The 21,971-nt window shown below is 39.1% G+C and overlaps 1 protein-coding gene across 1 annotated transcript in view; it reads right to left on the reverse strand.

The window, feature by feature from the left end:
* Positions 1–21,971, reverse strand: part of ASXL3 (ASXL transcriptional regulator 3) — a 174,875-nt gene that overhangs the window by 16,882 nt on the left and 136,022 nt on the right. Inside the window, exon 8 of the mRNA XM_023543899.2 lies at positions 207–303. Within this exon, the coding sequence (XP_023399667.2) occupies positions 207–303 (97 nt within the window). The remainder of the gene's footprint in view (positions 1–206; positions 304–21,971) is intronic.

A 21,971-nucleotide genomic window follows, 5' to 3' on the forward strand; every position in this document is an offset into this window, starting at 1 on the left:
ATAATGTCACCCTTCAAATATATCCACATGACATCAAAACTGCCAAGTATAACAAAAGAACTAATGAAGTCATTTGGAATAGGATTTAAGGTTTCACTGAATTAAAACTTCAGGGGAAAAATAATTTGAAATCAAAGAAAGGTGTAAAGCTCAGTACAGTATTTGTGCTCAAATATGTCAAATAATAATAGAAGATAGAAATTTACCTTCTGCCAGCCGCTGTTTCCACCCTTGTGCTGCATAGGCGAAGAATTCATTATTTAGAGCTGAAGTACTGAGGCGTAAAATCCCATCACTTCCCATCTAGAAAATAAGCCGACAAAACCAAGATGTTATCAGGAACAATTCAGGGCAAAAGTACACTTGGAAGAAGCAAAAACTGAGTGGTCGGTGTGTGATAAGACAGGAAGTTTGGGGTAGAAGGGAAGGCAGGGAAGTAATCCAACAAACTATGAATCTCCTAGTATGAAACCTGAGTCACTTACAGTGACTATTACAATGACAAAACAAGTCAAGCTGACGGAAATATGTATGAGCTATTCCCACTATTGGTAGTGAGTGTAATAAACCAAAGTGATTTAATCAGAAACGTTTTATATCTTTATCATTTCAGTATGTCTAAAGTGATAATCTAGTGATAACCCAACCCAGAAATGTTGGCAGTTCCAACCCACCCAGAGGCACCTTGGAAGACAAGCCTGGTGATCTGCTTCTGAAAGGTCAAAGCCTTGAAAACCCTTTGGAGCACTTCTGCTCTACATACCTGGGGTTGCCTTGAGTCAGAATCAACCCAATGGCAACTAACAACAACGTGATGATGAATTAAAAATTTATATATATATATATTTAAACTTTTAGATTTTTTAAATTAAATTTTCTTCAAAGTCTGCGAAAGCTAACGAAATTCCATTTCATCGCTCAGATTCTTCTGTCTGAGGTTTAGACAACAAGAAGTTTGGAAACACATTAAAACATTATACTACACTGATATACATACCCCTCTTCTGCTCTTCACACTCTCTTTGGGTGCACAAATACCGAAGTACACAACAGTGTTAAATATTCATGCTAACGTTTGCCCTCAAACGTAATTTTTAAAAACTCATATATGGAAAAGACTCAGATAGACATCGTCAAATGGATGTTTTTAATTATTTAATTATCATTAAAATTATTTACTTAACATCATTAAGTAATTCTGTGTGTATTGTGCAAATTTACATTATTGTGTAACTAATGCATCCTCTGTGTGCATGCATTTTGCTTGCTGAGGTAGAGAACAGAAAGAAACAGATTGTTGCCCTTGACTGGCTTCCTATCTAGCTGGGCAGTGAAGATAAAACACAAAAAGTTCAACAAAACCAAGGATTAGGTGAGTAGGTTGGAACTGAGAGAATGAGAGGTGCAAAAACGAAAAGCTGGGGGAAGAGATCAAGGAGGACTCAAGTGGTTAGAAGAAGTTGATATAGGAAGTAGAGGTGGCAAAGTCATGAGAGGCTGACAGGATTTGGACTAGAGATTATGATTAGGGAATAAATCATATAGTATACTGTCGGAGAACATGAACTTCATTATAAAGGGAGGACATCATAAAGTATCAGTAACTAGACAATTCACAAATAAGTGAGGATGCCTGAGTCTGGTACTGAAGGGCCTGGAATTTTCAAAGATTTTCTCTTACTCCCACATACATACTTCAGATATCCTAAGCTCTAGTTACTCAATGTTACGGACTACACCATGTCCCCCCAAATAAGAGTTGGAATCCTAAACCCTATACCAGAGGCTGTAATCCCCTTTTGGGATAGGAATTTCTTTGTTTTGTGAATGAGGTCATACCAGCGCAGGGTAAGTCCTAATCACTTCTGAGTCATAAAAATGCAGATTAGACACAGAAGCAAACACAAACTGGGAAAGACAGAAGCACACGCAAGGACCGCTAAGGAATTGAGGAATGCCAGGGCTATGAAAGCTGAGACAAAACCGTCACCCAGAGTTGACACAGAGCACCTCCCCCTATGGCCAGCACTCTGAATTCAGAGTTTCAGCCTCCTAAAATGTGAGAAAATAAATTTTGGTTCTTTAAAGCCACATACTTGTGGTTTTTCTGTTAGAGCAGCACTGGATAACTAAGACACTAATGGTTCCCTGAAAACACAATCAAGAGATTTCTTACTCTCACATTTCTACCCATTTACAATCTGCTCTACATTCCATATTCACCCACTGAAATGATAGCCCTCTTTTCAAATTTAACTCCAAGTTTTTGTGAATGCCATTACTGAGGAATGAGGGAGAATATTGAATCTAAAAGGGAATATTCATTGCAGCACTGTTTACAATAGCAAAAAAATGGAAGCAACCAAGGTGCCCATCAACAGATGAATGGATAAATTATGGTATAGTCACACAATGGAATACTACGCATCGATACAGGAAAATAATGAATCCATGAAACATTTCATAACATGGAGGAATCTGGAAGGCATTATGCTGAGTGAAATTAGTCAGTTGCAAAAGGGCAAATATTGTATGAGACCACTGTTATAAGAACTCGAGAAATAGTTTAAACAGAGAAGAAAATATTCTTTGATGGTTACGAGAGTAGGGAGGGAGGGAGGAAGAGGGGTATTCGCTAATTAGATAGCAGACAAGAACCATTTTAGGTGAAGGAAAAGACAACATGCAATACAGGACGGGTCAGCACAACTGGACTAAACCAAAAGCAAAGGAGTTTCCTGAATAAACTGAATGCTTCGTAGGCCAGCGTAGCAGGGGCAGGGGTCTGGGGACCAGGGTTTCATGGGACATCTAGGTCACCTGGCTTAATAAAATCTATTAAGAAAACATTCTGCATTCCACTTTGGAGAGTGGCGTCTGGGGTCTTAAATGCTAGCAAGCGGCCATCTAAGATGCATCAGTTGGTCTCAACCCACTTGGAGCAAAGGAGAATGAAGAACACCAAAGACACAAGGTAATTATGAGCCCAAGAGACAAAAAGGGCCACATAAACCAGAGACTACATCAGCCTGAGACCAGAACTAGGTGGGGCCTGGCTACAATCGATGACTGCCCTGACAGGAACACAACAGAGAACCCCTGAGGGAGCAGGAGAGTAGTGGGATGCAGACCCCAAATTCTCATTAAAAGTCCAGACTTAATGGTCTGACTGAGACCAGAGGGATCCCAGAGGTCATGGTCCCTAGACCTTCTGTTGGCCCAAGACTGGAACCATTCCAAAAGCCAACTCTTCAGACAGGTATTGGACTGGACTATAAGACAGAAAATGATACTGATGAGGAGTGTGTTTCTTGGATCAAGTAAACACATGAGACTATGCGGGCAGCTCCTCTCTGGAGGGGAGATGAGAGGGCAGAGGGGGTCAGAGACTGGCTGAATGGACACGAAAATACAGAGTGGAGGAAGGAGTGTGCTGTCTCATTAGGGGGAGAGCAACTAGGAGTATATAGCAAAAAAATATAGCAAGGTGTATGTAAATTTTTGTATGAGAGACTGACTTGTTTGTAAACTTTCACTTAAAGCGCAATAACAATTAAGAAAAATGTTAATGAAGCTGTTAGGAAAAGGAAAAAAAAGGAGGAGGGGATACTATACAAGCTACTCTGAACTGGATAATGGCCAGTCAAACCAAAAAAAAGGAAGACATTGAAGACGATGTGAGGTACGCTAATGTGGGTATCATGTCATCTACGGGGAGCGCACAGATTTGGGATGCTGAGTTTCATCATCTAAGAAGATACTGGTGACCATGCAAATACTCAATACACCTAGAAATTTCCAGACCAGGTGCCATTCACTGAATGATTGTTTATTCCCTCACAGTTATTTCACCTTTAGTCAACAGGTTTTTAAGTCACTCATATGTACTTGTATGGGTGCTGGCAATACTGTGGCAATAAAGAAAAAGCCCCTGCCCTTATACCCTACACATATTTTATATATAACAGATGTTTCTGGGCCTTGTATATCCTTTCTGCCCACCTGACCTGAGCACAGCTGTGGTGTAGTTATATGCACCACGCCAGTGTCTCACCTTAAGGGCTTACACAGTTCCAAGATGTGAATGGATAAATGTTCCAGTCTTCCCATGCTTTGATGAGACAACTCTAGGACACGATCCTCAGGATGCACTCAACCGAAGGATGATATATGGTGCTATGTCCTCAGTGGCTACAATGCATGGGTCTGGGAATCAGCCGGTAGGATGAATGAACCTTTGTTCCCAGTGACTTTCACACTGTGCTTCTTTTCCCCACCACTGCAGGCTCTGTGGCACTAAAAGTCCAGGTTTCGGATGGGGGAATCACTTCTACAAGGGCAGGGTTTCTCAATCATGGCACAGTTGTGGCCAGATAATTCTTTGTTGTGAGGGCATGTCTTATGCACAAGAGGGTGTTTAACAGCATCCCTGACCCCCACCCACTCAATACCAAATAGCAACCCCCTTCCCAGATGTGACAACTAAAAATATCTCCAAACACTGCCAAATGTCCCCTTGGGGGTAAAATTCTCCCCAGTTGAGATCCACTGCATTAGGGGACATATCGTAAGTAAAGTTCTGCCTCATTACTTGGCACTCCTCATGTTGGTAGACCAGCAAGCAAAGAGAGGAGTTAACTAGACGGGTGGGATGTTCAGTGGTAATGATCGTGGGGAAACAGAATTGCTGCTACATCATGGGGATAGAGCGTAGGATGTTGGGAATGTTCAGGATTCACGAGGGCATCTCTTATGCTTCCATGCCTGGTGTTAACAGTGAATATAGATTGCGGCAACGATGGCCTGTAAGGGAAAAGAAGCCAAGGGCTCAGGCCCCTTAGTGATGAAAAGTCTGGGTCACTCCAGCAGGCAAACCAGCACAAGTGCTGGCCAAGGATGAGAAAAATCAGAAATGAGTTTCAGATGGAGGGAAATAAGGAACCTCAATCACCACCTTAAGGCCAGCTCGAGATTAGTGGAGCCAGTAGCTGGTCCATTAACCCCCTGTTATAAGTCATCGTTATCTATTTCCCCAAGATATGGTGACCATCCACCCCTTTAAGAGTTAGCAACCGAGTGGACTTCATATGAGGTACAACAGGATCTGAGTGGTAGAAAAGGTAAACTGTACCAGACATGTGAGATGCTCTGTTCCGTATCACGTAGCCCATATGAGAACAGAGCAGATAGGGTAAACAGCACAATGCACTTGTGTTGCACAAGCATAGAACACTTTAGAAGTTTCTCAGAAGCACGAAGGTCTTTGAGGGGTCATGTGACTGCGGCCTGGAAATGCAAAGAGTTTGGTCTTGGGGGCAACTCACAACCCATGCATGAAAGATAAAGGTCTGTGGATAAATGCCTCACCCTCCTGTGAGCCTTCTGAGGTGCAATTCTGTGGTTCATGCTACACAATTTCTCAGAGGGTCTTCAGTAGAATTTAGCCCCAGTTGCCCAGAAGTTTCCCCCCCAAATCTTACATCATCTAATCCCTGGCTTCTGCTTTCAGTCTACCTACACTCAAATTCTTATTTTCAGGCTCTGTTTCGGAGAAAAGTGGTAAGGGGAGGGAGAGGATCCTAAATAAGATACCAAAGCTAGGCAGTTTGGGCTTTATCCTGTACAAGGAGTAGACCAGTGAATGTGTCATAAGGTGAACATGAGTCCTGAAAAACAAGCCAAAAAAATCTATTGCCGTCAAGTTGATTCCAACTCCTGTAGGGTTTTCAAGGAGTGTCTGGTGGATTTGAACCACTGACCTTTTGGTTAGCAGCTGCAGCTCTTAACCACTACACCACCAGGGCTTAAACTGAAAAGAGGCTCCAGGTTAGTGGCTCTACTAACGTTCCCCCTACAACTTACCCCAGCATTACTTATCTTTTTCAATGTGTGCTATGATGGGAAAAAGTTGGAAAGCACTGCTCTAGGTAATCAGAAACCACTAAGAATTTTTAACCATGGGAAAAGGCTAGAAAAATTTATGTTTAAAAAAATGATTATGATAGCTGCATAAAGGACAGACTGGGGAAGAAAAAATCAATACAGAGACATTACCCGCAAAAGTACTGGAATATTTCAGGAAGAAATTATAAAATAAATGCAAATTTGAAATACAACTGGGTGAAGGTCCTCAGGGTTGAGGAGGTAAAAGCACTGGAAGAGCATTTTAGGAAACACTAAAATTGCTCAGGATGAAACTGGGAGGTGAAGTGGATGGAAAAGATGGTAGACCTTTGAGTACTAGTCTTCAACGACTGTCATCAAGGAGGGCTAGCAAAGACAAAGGAAATAAGGAAAAGACAGTCCCATCTGAATGATGGAAGTCTGAAATTTATCTGCAAATCCAATGTCTGTCATTATACTTCAGGAACATTCATAGGAAAGCAACTTCACTTAGAAGACTAAAAGGAAAGAGGCATTCTTTTTGCATATAGGTTTTAACGAGAACTAGTAATTGGAAGGCACATATTTAAGTGTTGCCTATGGAGTCCTGCTGGTGCAGTGCTTAAGAGGTTGGCTGCTAACCAAAAGGTCAGCAGTTCAAATCCACCAGCTGCTCCATAGAAACCCTATGAGGCAGTTCCACTCTGTCCTACAGGGTCACTATGAGTTGGAATCAACTCAACAGCAACAGGTTTGGTTTTTTGGTTAAGTGTAAGGCAAGTTCTCCGAAGAGGCAAAGGAATTTGTTTACTACGGAGCTCAGTTATAGAAGGCACAGTGTGAAAGGTTAGAATTATTCTACATTTGAGGATTTGTGCAGTGTCTTAGAAATTTCTACAGTCCATGCAGTGCCCAGGACACTGCAGATACTCCATAAATGTTTATTGCACTGTACTTGCTTTGTATAGTGAAAGATTTAACATTTAACTCCAGTAACTAGTCAAATAAACAGTTGAAGTGGGAAGAATAATACGCAGGATTTTAATTTTGTGTATTCTGCCAGGCCAGGGGCATGATTAGTTATTAATTGAAATTTCAGCATAATTTTAAGACACAAAGAAACACCAGATCTAGATTAACTCTGACAGATTCTGATGATTTTAGGGCATGAAAATGCCTGGCACTATGACATAAACACATTAAAAAATATAGAAGCTAACCCTGGAGGAAAATGCTTTTCTTTTAAAACAGAAAAATAATATTTTTTGCCAGATTCCCAGCCCATATGAGACAGCATAATTAAACACTAGCGCTAAATTCGGCTTAGGAAATGCATGCCAATAAAATCGTTGTAAAATACACCGTTAATTTTATGGCCTTTAAGAAATACTGTCCAAAAGAGCTAACATTTTAATGAGCTAGAACAATAAATATTTCTGAAAGGTTTATTTATTTATGTATTTATTGCTGAGCTATCAATTCCTGTTTTGATTGGCCACAGTAGAAATGCTCATTCCCCAAATCCCCTAACTCTTTTATTATAAAGTGTCTTAACTAAATTATTGATGGCTTATGCTTCCTCTATAATTGAGAGGAGAAAAACCCTAATCATAAGGATTGTTTTCTTAATGGGACTCAAAGGGAAATAAATATTACTAAGAAAATGTATTCATACAGAAAACCCTTGATAAAGCTTTAAACTCTTTATCAATAGGTATATCATTTACCTTTGGTACTGATTATATTAGCGTAAATTTTATGGGATGGATGTCAGTGGAATTCAAAGGGTTAAATAAGCTTGGTTGGTACTTGCACACCATCCAAAGTTTGAAGTTTCTATGATATTAATTCAGTACAAGAATATATCTACATTTAGTAATAACCCTTTAAAGTTCTATTGTATTCTTTATCACCTTTTTCTTATTTTGTGTTTCTTGGGAGTGATTCAGAATGCTTGGTACGTGGGCTGCAGAAAGGAATAGTGAGAAAAGTGTGCTGGAGAGTTGGAAAGCAGTTAAATAACAACGGGGGCTCTAGATATACTAAGCAATTTGGATTTCATTCTATAGACAAAGGGAGCAATTCAAAGTAAAGCCAAAACTTGACGAAAAGATTCATGTTGAATGTGCAGGTAAGCAGACTGGTGGTAGGTTATTCGGAATGGGCCTGATACTTACTATTAATAAGGGACACCTAAGCAGATTAAGCAGACACCTGAAAGAAGTGAGGAAGCAAACTACACAGCTATCTGGAGGGAAACATGCTAAGAGAAGGGAATAGTAAATGCAAAGGCCCTGAGGTACAGGCTTGCAAGGAGGGCCTAAGAGCTGGACAGCAGTCAAAGAGTGGGAGGAACAGAAGACGAGGTGACAGGATCACGCTGGGTCTTGGGGGCCTCTGTAAAGCCTGGATTTTGCCCTGAATATGCTGGGAAGCCTTTGGAGGATTCTGGCCTGAGGACTGGTAAGATCTGGCAGTGCAGCAGGATAGCTCGGACTGCTATGTCCGGGAAAGACTTCAGAGCAGTGTAGTCGAACAGCAATATAAATGTGAGCTACATAAGAGGTTTTACTTTTTCTAGTAACCACATTAAAATGCAAAAAAAAAAAAAGTTAATGCTAAAAAATACATTTTATTTAACTCAACATATCTAAAAAGTCATTTTAACATGTAACCTACATGAAACATTATTAATGAGATATTTTATATTCCTTTTATACACCACCCTTCAATATCCAGTGTGTCTTTCTATAGCACATCTCAATTCAGACTATCTATATGTCAAATGCCCAACAGCCACATATGGCTAGTAGCTACTATATTGGACAGCATCATCTTAGAAAACACTAATATGTTACGGCAATAACTTGCTAGATGCTAAAGTTATGGCAATATTCCGGGAAAAAGATGATGGTCTTCTGGACTTTGGTGACAGTACCAGACGCAGTGAGAGATGGTTGAGCTCTGATTACATTCTGAAGGTTGCGCTAATATTATCTGATGATGAACTGGATGTGTGGTATGAGAGAAAGAGAGTAGGCAAGGATGACACTAATGATATTTGATCTTGACAAAAACATGAAATTACTATTTATTACAATGGAGGAGACTATGGGAGGAGGAAAGTTTGGTTTTGAACCAATTCAGGTTGAGATGCTAATTATAGTTCTAAGTAGATGTCTCAGCTGTATCATTCTGGATGTACCGCAGAGATACCCCGGACATAAGCCAGGTAAGAGGCAGGGACTCCCATCAGGAAGAATCAAGAGAAAGCCGGGGGAAAAAATGATGAAAATCTGATCTAAGACTGTTCAGGTAATGGGAGTAAATAAAGAAGAGGGAGTACATTCAAGAAATGGAGAGTAACCAGAATTGATGAGGTGGAGTGAACACAGGTTTGGGGGTGAATGAGACAAAGGTGTGAGAGATAATTTCCAGGAACACAGCTTGGATAACTGAGCAGATACTGTTACCAGACATCAGGACAGGAAAAGGTACAAGGAGAAGTATTCAGAACAAGGAGATGATGAGTTTTATTCTATATATGTTGATGTAAGGGTTTCTTGAGAGCATTCAAGTAAAGATACCTAACTGACAGGTAAGAATAGTAGCAAGAAACTCAATAGTACAGTTGAAGACATGGATATTGTTATGGATTGAATTATGTCCCGCAAAAATGTGTGTCAACTTGGCTAGGCCATGATTCCCAGTATTGTACGGTTGTCCATCATTCTGTCATCTGATATGATTTTCCTGTGTTGAAAATCCTACCTTTATGATGTTAATGAGGCAGCATTAGAGGCAGTTATGTTAACACGGCAGGGCTCAGATTAGGTTGTATCTTGAGTTAATCTCTTTTGAGATATGAAAGAGAGAAGCTAGCAGAGAGACAGTGGGACCTCATTACCACTGAGCAAGAAGAGCCAGGAGCACCCGTCCTTCGGAGCTGGGGTCTCTGCACTGTAAAGCTTCTAGACCAGGGAAAAATTGATGACAAGTATCTTTCCCCAGAGTCAACAAAGAGAGAAAGCATCCCTCTGGAGCTGGCACCCCAAAATTGGACTTCTAGACTAAGAATAAATCTATCTCTGTTAAAGCCATCCACGTGTGATATTTGAGAACACCCAAGGAGAATTTATCACAAAAGAAGACAGCTTAAAGCAGAGCCTTGAGGAACACCAACACAGGAGTGGGCAGAAGTAGATCTTGTTAGGAAGACTTCGCGAAAGCAACCACAGGTGGGAAGAAAATCAGAGCAAGGGGCACCACAGATGCAAGGGAAGGAAGTGCTTCAACAGGATGATCTGTATTGGGTATGTTATTAATAACCTATCAAGCCATTTGGAATTAAACCACAAAGAGTCTTTGGAGCAAGGACAACGTAGACAGTGGGAGATCAACTCAGAGTCTAATACAACAGCAAAAGAGTAATGAGAATATAAACTATAAGCTGTAACCACTGACCAACTTACACACTGCATGGTCAAGAATCCAGGGCTTGTGTTCTACACCCTAATGTGAATTAAATTTTGGGTGCTCATTCACTCTACAAGGTGATTTTTCATTTTTTACCTTACCATTTAGTATGAATCAGATGATCTAGGAGGTTCTACAAGTATGCCCAATTTTTATCCCTAAGGAAAAATATCCTTTAAGCATGAAATTAGGTATAAAAATGAAAGAACATCACCGAGAGAAATGGCATCAGTAAAACAAACAGAATCAATTGTATACTAAAAACAATTCTGAAAATAATTTTTGAAAGTTATTTCCAAAATTGCATTAAGATAATATTTCCCAAGTTGTACACTGCAAAATAGGTATCTTAATTGGCAATTTTAATTTTAGTAAGTAATCCATCTTAAAGCAAACTGATTTTTCCATCTAATAAATATAGCCTGTATTTACCAAGTTGGTTAAATAGATTTTTTTTTACTGTTGGGTGTTCACTCATGTTAGAGTTTATATTAAATCTCTAAGAATAGATTACTATGTGGTATTTCCCACACTTTTTTACCTTGTAATCCTCTCATCAAGATATGATCAGTATCTCAGGGAGCAAGTGTTCTTCCCAATAGAGTCTGGGAAGCAATGCATTAAAAGTTGTGACAGTATCATTGCCAAAAGCAGTCAAATGAGATGCACCTGGCAAAATGACTTGCACCCGCTACATCCTCAATCCCTGTGGAACAAATGAACAAAAATGTCTAAGGTCTGGACAAGGGATAATTTTCAACGGAATGTAAAAATCAAATACTCCAAATAAAGAAATGAAACAAAAAGCTAACAGGATGATGTAACAAGCTTGGATCTATAGGCCTAAACAACCTCTAGTTCAAAGCTCACTGCGTGAAGTTGCCTTATTGGATGATTAATGTCTGTATCTATATATCTCTATCTCTATATATAGAAATGTTAGTATATGTAACAGCTTTGTTTAAAATAGGAGATTGTCAATTGTAATCAAGGCCATTTGGAGTTATATGGTGGTAGAAAAAAAAGTTTTCATCCTCCCTGCATCCAATTTTAAAAAATATGCATGGAATCAAGTTAAACTGAACATCAAGGGAAATCGCAGAAAGAAACTATTACCAGAATAAAATCAATATCTAGATTGAGAGGTAAGGAAAGAGGAAGGCTTTTTGTGTCTTCATTGTGATGACAGAGTTTATCAGTTGATTTTAAAATAAAAGCCTTTCTTTTGAGCTGATTCCCTTTCTTATTCTTTACTGCTTTTGTGATCGCTGCTGAGTGCTAGGGAAGAAATCACACAGTAGGCTGGCTGTTCAGCATGGAGGGTTGGGGAGATGGAAGTTTTACCAAATTCAGGCTGATTCTAGCTGTAATTTTCAATTAGAATGAAATTCCTCTAGCAGAGGAGAGAGCAAGAGAAGTACATAGCAACATTTAATTATTAAATGAGAAATCTGAATATTCAAACTTCAAAGGGATTTGAAAACTGCAGAAGATTATAAAATGGCATTAAGATAACTAATACTGTGGGAACTGATTATCCTCATGAAAAAAATATATACACACACATATATGTGTGTACGCATGTCTATCTCATCTACCAATCATCTGTTTATTCAGATAGATACAAAGATAGATAAAAAAAACTATTCTCTCTTCTATCAGACAACCTGCCCAAGCTTCTAAGTCTGCAGAAGACATGTTCAATCAAACACTGGAAAAGCCATCTCCTAGAGCAAGACATATTTGCCAGAAACTTCTCAGGCCCTAATTACAGGGGGAAAATTCTCTGGCAATGAGAAAAAAGGAAGATTTTCTCATAACTGCTGTTATGGATGTCAGCAAATTCCATCAGGTAAACCATTTTTGAGGGATGTATATAATACTAGAAAACTACGAAAAATGAAAGAGGACCCTAATACTGATTCCCAAAAGATTTAAATTATTGAGTTTCAACTAGTGTACTTACATGGGATTTCCCTTAAGCTTTCATACAGTATTATTAAAAGCAATAATCATTTTCCAATGACATTTTTCTACATTTTTACATTCTGTCACTTTTCCTAAGAATCATCCTGTTTTCCAATGTCATAAGGAGGAATTGTGTCAAAGTGCTTTAACTTCTCAGGTGCTTCAGCAGCCTACTTAGAAGACATATAGCCTGTGGTGAAATAGGTGAGAATAAATTAAATAAAGACATCTAAAGGCAAAAATAAATTCACTGGCAAATGAAGCTTTCGTCAGCTTCACCAAAATTAGAGAAATGTGTTTTGATGTTCATCATTCATTACTTCATTACAAATTTGTGGACAGCCCCTAAGCACACACATGGGGACAATCTGATAGGCCTCAATGAGAAGTGATCTTTTCAAAATGACCCAAAGGCACAGGAATAACATTTGAACTAGTTTTAGCAAATATGAGCACGTGTGTAGGTCGTACAAGCTCTCTTATAATTGTAGTTTAATCAATGGTCTCTCTCCAGGGCCTGGGGAAGCAAACTTCCAATGTACTCAACCATGAAACAGATTACTGATACTTTATTTAGTGAAATTCAAGCTTATATTCTTGTATAGATAAAATAAGTTTATGCTATAATGGATTTTTTTTTTATAATGGAATAAATCAATCAATCACTCTTTCTACTTGTAATATGCTGAACAGCTGTGTTTCAGTAACTACCTATCAGTCATTCCTTTAACAAACATCTCATAAGCACCTACTATGTGCCAAGAACTGTGAAATGGATAGCTTCTGCTGCCACAAGCACCTACGGTAGAGAAAAGAATACAACTGTCCTTTAAAATAGGATGGTAAGTAGCTGGAGCAGGAAAGGATACTATGTGAACTCCCAAGTCTGGGTACCAGTACGCCTTTAATTTTCCCGTTGTTGCTTGTTAATACTTATGCCTGAAGGTACCTGTTTCCTCCTCTTCCAAGTTTAACAATGGCTCCAGTCTACTTATTAGTCAATAATAACTATTATCAATAACTAATAACTGCGTTAATTTAGCACCTACAACAACCCTGAAGGTAGGTAAGTGGTGAAGCAGGATTTGACCTCCTAAAATGAAATGATACTTTTTCCATTATACCAGGTGGCTTTCTTTAATTAACATGCAAGCATCCATCTTCAATTCAAAATATTTAAGTGCCAGGGTGTGGGAATACAAGAAACAACAAAGACATGGTTCCTGCCTTATAAAGTTGTAATTACAAATTGTGTTAAGGTCACTGAAGGAAAAGATAAATGTATAATAAGAGAATATTCTGGGTGTATGTGCATGCAGGAAGAATTCTCAGAGGTGTGTGTTTCTAAGCAGGAATGTATATGGAGGATGGCAGTAGTGAAATCTGGTGAATACACACAGAGAAGCCCCCAAGTTCTGAAAAGGGAAGTCAAAAACCTTGTTAAAAAGGAACATGGAGTGAGAAGGTTTGGCATCAAGATTTCTTGTTGTTGTTGTCGCTTACTTTTTTTTTGATAGATATTCTTAGCTAAGAATCCACCTCTCCATGCTTCAGTTTCATCATTTAAAAACTATGAATACCAAACTATTTACTTCATAGAGTTTTTGTAAGGATTAAGTGAATTAACACATATAAAATTCTTTGGATAATGCTGGTTTAGAGAAAAGTTCTCAAGAAGTTTAGCTGGAGTAATAATTATTACTATATGGTAGGAGGTGTGACAGACACCCTAAGGTACCTCGGTGAATCACACCATTGTATAATTCTCTCCCCTTGAGTATGGGAGGAACATGTGACTTGCTTCTAGCCAACAACACAGGGCAAAAGAGATGGGATACCATTCTGTTGATTTTGATATGTTACACAAGGCTCCATTTTAACCCACTGGAGCAGAGACGTTTTCCTGCTGGCCTTGAAAAACAACCAGGTTGTGAACTTGGGCCTCCAGGAGCTGAGGGCTTCAGGCCATTGGCTGTAAGGAACTGAATACTATCAGCAACCTGAATGAGCTCAGAAGTGGACCCCAGGCTCAGAAGTGGACCCCAGGCTACAGATGAGACTGCAGCCAGCCAGATAACACTTTGATTTCAGCCTTGTAAAAAGGCCCTGAGCAGAAGACCTGGCTAACTATGCCCAGACTTATACAAAGCCTACAGAAACTTTGAGAAAACACATTTCTGTTGTTTTAAGTCACTAAATCTGTGGTAATTTGCTACACGGCATAGGAAATTAATACAGGGGCGATGAAGAAAAATCACTTGATTGCTTCGCCTGTATCAGCTGAGACAGAATTTTTTGCTGTGGGTCATGACTCTGTGTGTGTGCGTATGTGTATGTGTCTGTCATCCGTCTAGGGAATAAGAGAGAAAATAAGACTCCAAACAGTATTATCAGAGAAGACGGATTATTAAGACAACTGAAAAGGGAAGTCTGTAATCTCCATGAAGGCAGGGATTTGCAAAATGTAACAGAGTAGGTGCTTAAACACTGTTCAAGCAACTACTCTGTTGTGCATTAACTGTATGACTATTTGACATATCCTTGTTACTCTCTCAAGGTTTTTAATGTTGTTGTTGTTGTTAGGTGCCATTGAGTTGGTTCTGACTCATAGCGACCCTATGCACGACAGAACGCAACACTGCCTGGTCCTGTGCCATCCTCACAATTGTTATGCTTGAGCCCACTGTTGCAGCCACTGTATCAATCCATCTTGTTGAGGGTCTTCCTCTTTTCCACTGACCCTGTACTTTGCCAAGCATGATGTTCTTCTCCAGGGACTGATCCCTCCCGAAAACATGTCCAAAATATGTAAGACCCAGCCTCATCATCCTTGCTTCTAAGGAGCATTCTGGTTGTACTTCTTCCAGGATAGATTTGTTCTGTCAGTTTGTCATACAGTGGGGGCTTGAGTGCTGCTGTGATGCTGGAAGCTATGTCACCGGTATTCAGACACCAGCAGAGTCACCCATGGAGGACAGGTTTCAGCTGAGCTTCCAGACTAAGACAGACCAGGAAGAAGGACCCAGCAGTCTACTTCTGAAAAGCATTAACCAATGAAAACCTTATGAATAGCAGCGGAATATTGTTTTTTAATGAGAGTACTCAAAATATACTTTTGTGAGGGCATATAAACAAGTGATTTTATGAGGAACATACAGATAGCAGGAGCTACTTTTAATTACTGTCTTTGATGTAGAATAACAAAGAGAAAAAGAAAACATACACTAGATTTCTGCTTTAGCTTAGGGGATATTACAGCCATGTTCCTGCAACACAACATTCCAAAGTGTGGACAATGTATCTCTTCAAATTAAATCAATCAGCTGGGGGCAAAGCAAAAAATAGAAGTGCACTGGTATAATTTAAATTTTACATGCACCCCAGTTCACCTACTATCCTCTAAGGGGAAAAAAATCTGACTTCTCTGACATATGCAAAACATTCCCTGGCATTCTCTCCTTGCATAAGTAACCCAACATGTCACAGTGGAAAGAGGTCTGGATTTAGATTTAGGAAATTGGGCTGCTAATCCCAGCTCTGCATCTTTGCAGCTGTCTGAAGATGCTCCAGTTTCTTAATAACTTTGAGCCTCTGTTCATCTCATTGTGCAAATGGAGAAAGCAAACACCCTTCACATGCAAGGTTGTTTTATGAATTAGAAACAATAAATGGAAAGAACCAAACTACCTAGCAATAATATTAACCCAGTGCCAAAAATTACCTAGCAATATTAAAAAGGAGTGTAATTTTAAAAGATTAATGTATAAAATTACTAACAATCATTTACTGACTATTCAGTTTGTGATCTTTTAAACCTCAGAGTTCTCAAACATGTTCTCTTAAGTTTACAGCACCTGAAAACAGATACCATGATAATCTAAGAAGCAAAAACTGGAAGAGACTAGCTGCTTTGAGGAGCCCTGGCGGCTCAATGTTTAAAAGCTTGGCTGCTAATCAAAAAATTGGCAGTTTGAATTCACCAGTCACTCCTTGGAAACCCTATGGGGCAGTTCTACTCTGTCCTATAGGGTCACTATGAGTTGGAACCAACTATACGGCATATAACAACAATAACAACTGCTTGGAAACTAGGTATCACAGCTGAAGAGTCTATGTATTGGGTAAACTCTGATGCCTTAGCGTTGACTCATCACCTGACCATTATTCCTCTCTTCTGAGAAATCAAATCAGTCCCTGGATCTTGAGCAAAATCAGTCCTACTACCTAGACCATCGTTGACTGCTCTAGAAATCAAAGCCAAAGCCGTCCCAAACAGATATTCTATGACATAGGATAACCAATTACCATATTTTTATGCAAATAATGTATCTGTTGTAGAACTGTCTGCCAACCATACCCTCTCTTCAGGTATTTTCCTAAGCATGCTATGCCAATTTTGTGGGGGGAGGGGCTGTAAAATTAGCATAGCATTCTTACAAAGGTAGAATGCATGCATAATTTCTGTAAAAATAAGGTAGTCATCTCTTCCCTGTTTGGGAGAAAGGGATGACTTTGAAGTATAGTAAGACATATCTTAACAGGAACAACAAAGACACACCGGAAACGTATAGAAAGAGAACAGAGGTTAATGCCTGTTTAGCGCCCTCCACCCCCATGACTTAAAACTCTGTTTTGTTTTGTTTTGTTTTTTTTCCCTAGCATATCTCTATTTCATATATCCTGAGCAAGGCTACAGTAGTAAAATCAAAAAGTATTACACTTAGTAATCTATTAACAATTTGAAGATAAGGTGCAACTCACTGGAGAAGGAAATTCCATTTGCAAGAAAATCAAAGGCCACAAGGAAGTTGGATTATAAACTAATAACAAGTCAGTAGTTCAATTTACAGCACACTACAAGGTAGGATTTTGTAAAGATAAGACTCTTAATCAACCCCTAAATTTCCATAAAAGAATGCCAAACATACTACCTAAATTACACCTACAAGAAGCACCTAGATTAAAATCATAAAACACATAAGTCTCTTTTCATTAGTAATAGAGCATGCCTGTCAGCTGATATTTGCCATGCCTATGTCACAGGTCTGACCCCTCATCTGTCATTTTGTCATACTGTGGTGGCTTGTGTGTTGCTGTGACATAGGAAGCCATGCCAACAGTATTTCAAATCCCAGCAGGGTCCCCTACGGTGGACAGGTTTCGGCGGAGCTTCTAGACTAAGACAGACTGGAAAGAAGGATCTGGCAATTTACTTCTGAAAAAACTGGACAGTGAAAACCTTATGAATAGCAATGGAACACTGTCTGATACAGTGCTGGAAGACAAGCCCCCCAAAATACCAAATTCACTGCTGTGGAGTCGATTCTTACACACAGCAATCCTGTACAACAGAGTAGAACTTACTCAGCAAGGTTTCCAGGCTGTCATCTTTACAGAAGCAGACTGCCACAACTTTCTCTTGTGGAGGGGGTGGTGGGTTTGAAACACTGACCTTTTGGTTAGCAGCCAAGCGCTTAACCACTGCACAGCCAGAGTTCCTTCTCAGGTTGGAAGGCACTCAAAATACTACTGGGGAAGAGCTGCCTCCTCACAGCAGAGTCTACCTTAACGATGTTGATAGAGTAAAGCTTTCAGGACTTTCATTTGCTGATGTGGCATGACTCAAAATGTGAAGAAATAGAGGCAAACATCCATTAATAATTGGAATGTGGATTGTATAAAGTATAGATCTAAGAAAACTGGAGGTTGTCAAAAATGACATAGAATGCTTTAAGATCAATATCCTAGGCATTAGTGAGCTGAAAAGGGCTGGTATTGGCCATTTTCAATCAGACAATCAGGTACTGCACTATGCTGGGAATGACAGATTGAAGAGGAACTGAGCTGCATTCATTGCAAAAAGAATGTTTCAAGATCTATCCTAAAGTACAGTGCTGTCAATGATAGGATAATATCCATATATCTACAAAGAAGCCTAGTTATTACGACTATTACTCAAGTTTATCCACCAATCACTAATGTCAAAGATGAATAAATTGAAGAATATTTCCAACTTCTACAGCCTGAAACTGATAATCAAACATGTAATGAAGATGCATTCATAACTGCTGGTTACTGGAATGTGAAAGTTGGAAATGAAGAAGAAGAATCAGTAGTTAGAAATATGGCCTTGGTGAAAGAAACCATGCGAGAGATCACATGACAGAATTTTGCAAAACCAACGATTTACTCATTGCAAATACTTTTTTTCAACAACATAAATGGTGACTACACACATGAACCTCACCTGATGGAATACACAGGAATCAAATTGTCTACATCTGTGTAAAAAGACGATGGAAAAACTCAATATCATCATTAGAACAAGGCCAAGGCTAACTGCAGAACAGATCATCAATTGCTCATATGCAAGTTCAAGTTGAAGCTGACGAAAAAAATTAAAACAAGTCCATGAGAGCCAAAGTACAACCCTGAGTATATCCCACCTGAATTTAGAGACCACCTCAAGACCAGATTTGATGCATTGAACACTAATGACCAAAGACGCGAAGAGTCATGGAAGGACATCAAGGACATCATAGATGAAGAAAGCAAGGGGTCATTAAAAAGTCAGGAAAGGAAAAGAAGGTCAAAATGGATGTCAGGAGAGACTCTGAAGCTTGCTCTTAAATGTAGAGCAGGTAAAGTGAACAGAAGGAATGATGAAGTAAAGAGCTGAACAGAAGATTTCAAAAGGCAGTGCGAGAAGACAAAGTAAAGTATTATAATGAAATGTGCAAAGACCTGGAGTTAGAAAACCAAAAGGGACGAACACGCTCAGCATTTCTCAAGCTGAAAGAACTGAAGAAAAAATTCAAGCCTCAAGTTGCAATACTTGAAGGATTCTATGTGCAAAATAATGAACAATGCAGGAAGCAACGAAAGAATATGAAATGAATACAAAAAGTCATAGCAACAAAAAGAATTGGCCAATGGTCAACCATTTCAGGAGGTAGCATATGATCAAGAATTGATGGATGGTACTTAAGGAAGAAGTCCAAGCTGCACTGAAGGCATTGGTGAAAAACAAGGGTCTACGAACTGACAGAATACCAACTGAGATGTTTGTATCCATTCTGAAAAAAGGTGATCTAACAGAATGCAGAAATTATCAAACGATATCATTAACGTCACACACACACACACACACAAAGTGCCATTGCCATCAACTGCCCCATAGGGTTTCCAAGAAGCAACTGGTGGATTGGATCTGCAGACCTTTTGGTTAGCAGCCAAGCTCTTAATCACACAAGTAAAATTTGCTCAAGTACATTTACAGGGAACTGCCAGAAATTCAAGCTGGATTCAGAAGAGCACACAGAATGAGGGCTATCAACTGATGATGTCACATGGATCTTGGCTGAAAGCAGAGAATACCAAAAAGATGTTTACCTCTGTTTTACTGACTATGCAAAGGCATTCAACTGTGTGGATCGTAACAAATTATGGATAACATTGGGAATAATGAGAATTCCAGAACACTTAATTGTGCTTATGTGGAACCTATACATAGACCAAGAGATAATCATTCGAACAGAACAAGGCGATACTGTATGGTTTAAAATCAGGAGAGGTATGTGTCAGGGTTGTATCCTTTCACCATACTTATTCAATCTGTATGCTGGGCAAATAATCTGAGAAGATGGACTATATGAAGATGAATCAAGACTGGAAAAAAACTCATTAACAACTTGGGATAGGCAGATGACAGTTCCTAATGATGACAGTTCCTAATGAAGATCAAAGACTACCGCCTTCACTATGGGTTACACCTCGATATAAAGAAAACAAAAATCCTCACAAATGGATCTGTAGGTAACATCATGACAAATGGAATAAATACTGAAGTTATCAAGGATTCCATTTTACTTGGATCCACAATCAACGCACATGGAAGCAGTAGCCAAGAAATCAAATGACACATTGCATTGGACAAATGTGCTGAAAGAGACCTCTTTAAAGTGTTAAAAAGAAAAGATGTCGCTCTGAACACTAAGGTGCACCTGACTCAAGCCATGGTATTTTCAATCGCTTCATATACATGCAAAAGCTTGACAATGAATAAGGAAGGCCGATGAAGAATCAATGCCTTTGATTTATGGTGTCGGTGAAGAATACTGAATATAACTTGGACTGCTGGAACAAATCTGTCTTGGAAGAAGGATAGCCAGAATGCTCCTCAGAAGGGAGTATGGCAAGACTTCATCTATCATACTTTGGACATATTATCAGGAGGGACCATTCCCTGGAGAAGACATCATGCTTGGTAAAGCAGAGGGTCAGCAAAAAAGAGGAAGGATTGACACAGTGGCTGCAACAATGGGCTCAAACACAGCAACTACTGTGACGATGGTGCAGTGTTTCGTTCTGTTGTATACACGGTCGCTATGAATCAGAAGGATCTCAACAGCACCTAACAAATGAGAACAACATGTCACAGATTAGTGACATGCCAAACCTTCGTTCTTTGACTTCCTTATTTTCTTCCAAAATATTACTCCCAAAATACATTCTATGATAGTAATCCATGAGCTGCTTCGAGGGAAATAAAGGATTTTATGACAATTTAAATTTGAGAAACATTGTTTACACAAAGTTCAAGAGTTTTCTTCACTGCATACTTTCTGGAGCCTTTACTATGCAAATGAGTACAGTATTTCCCCAAAGCCTGGAAGCTCAGAACACTGCTCTCCATAGAATCATCTGTGGGACTGTTGTTCTACGGATTCTGTTCACTGTAGGAAATGTTGCCTTATGGTATGTAAACTATAGCAAGTCAGAGTACTAGAAAATTATAGACCTACAATCTACTTTATTACTCTAACCCTGAATAGACACATCTTCATAAAGCCCAATTTAATGTACTCTCAAAATTAACAATAGGTTGAAAAAAAAAAAAGTCTTCTCTTTCTTCAACCTATTGTTAAAAGCAAGGATAAGAAATGTCCTTTCTGAACACACTGCCCTCGCCATTTGTACAAAATTGCCATTGAAACATTACTCAAATGTTTACTATTTCTTACATACACACCAGTGATTCCTTTTACTAAAGACTGAGGTCTATGTAACTCTCAGCATTTGCCTTTAGCCTTTGTCCTCAGCAATCTCTGAATCAACCGTGTGCTCAAAGGCAGGGCCTTCACTTGAGGGGTTTCTGATATAATAACCGCATTCCATCCCCTTCGCCTTTAGTACCTGCCACTTGTCTCTTTACCTATGTTTCAATAGTTTCATTAATTAAAACCGTATGTACCCCAATATATATAAAATATAAAAAGATGATAAATAATAAGAGCTCTAAAATCCGTGGGTTTTCTGTAACTACTTGGTAAATAAGAAGAAAAAACATTATCCTTCCTAAAGCTAAAAATAGAAACAGAAACATCATCACTAATGGCAAAAAATATTAGCCACACAAAGATGATGTCTCAGGCATTAAGGGTTTTCCAGTTAAGTGCTGGGCCCACTCCCTACAGCAAAATCACCCTTCTTTCCGTGGCTTGACAGATTTAAGTTGAATGTGATAAATGGATAAATGGCATTTTAAAAGGCTAATGTGACAAGCAAAGAGATAATACTAGGGCAGAATGTATAGGCATACTCTGTATTTTTAATATGTTACTGTACTTGGTGGAGCTTTACGC

This window comes from Loxodonta africana, chromosome 11 (genome assembly GCF_030014295.1).
Source record: "Loxodonta africana isolate mLoxAfr1 chromosome 11, mLoxAfr1.hap2, whole genome shotgun sequence".
Classification (NCBI taxonomy): domain Eukaryota; kingdom Metazoa; phylum Chordata; class Mammalia; order Proboscidea; family Elephantidae; genus Loxodonta; species Loxodonta africana.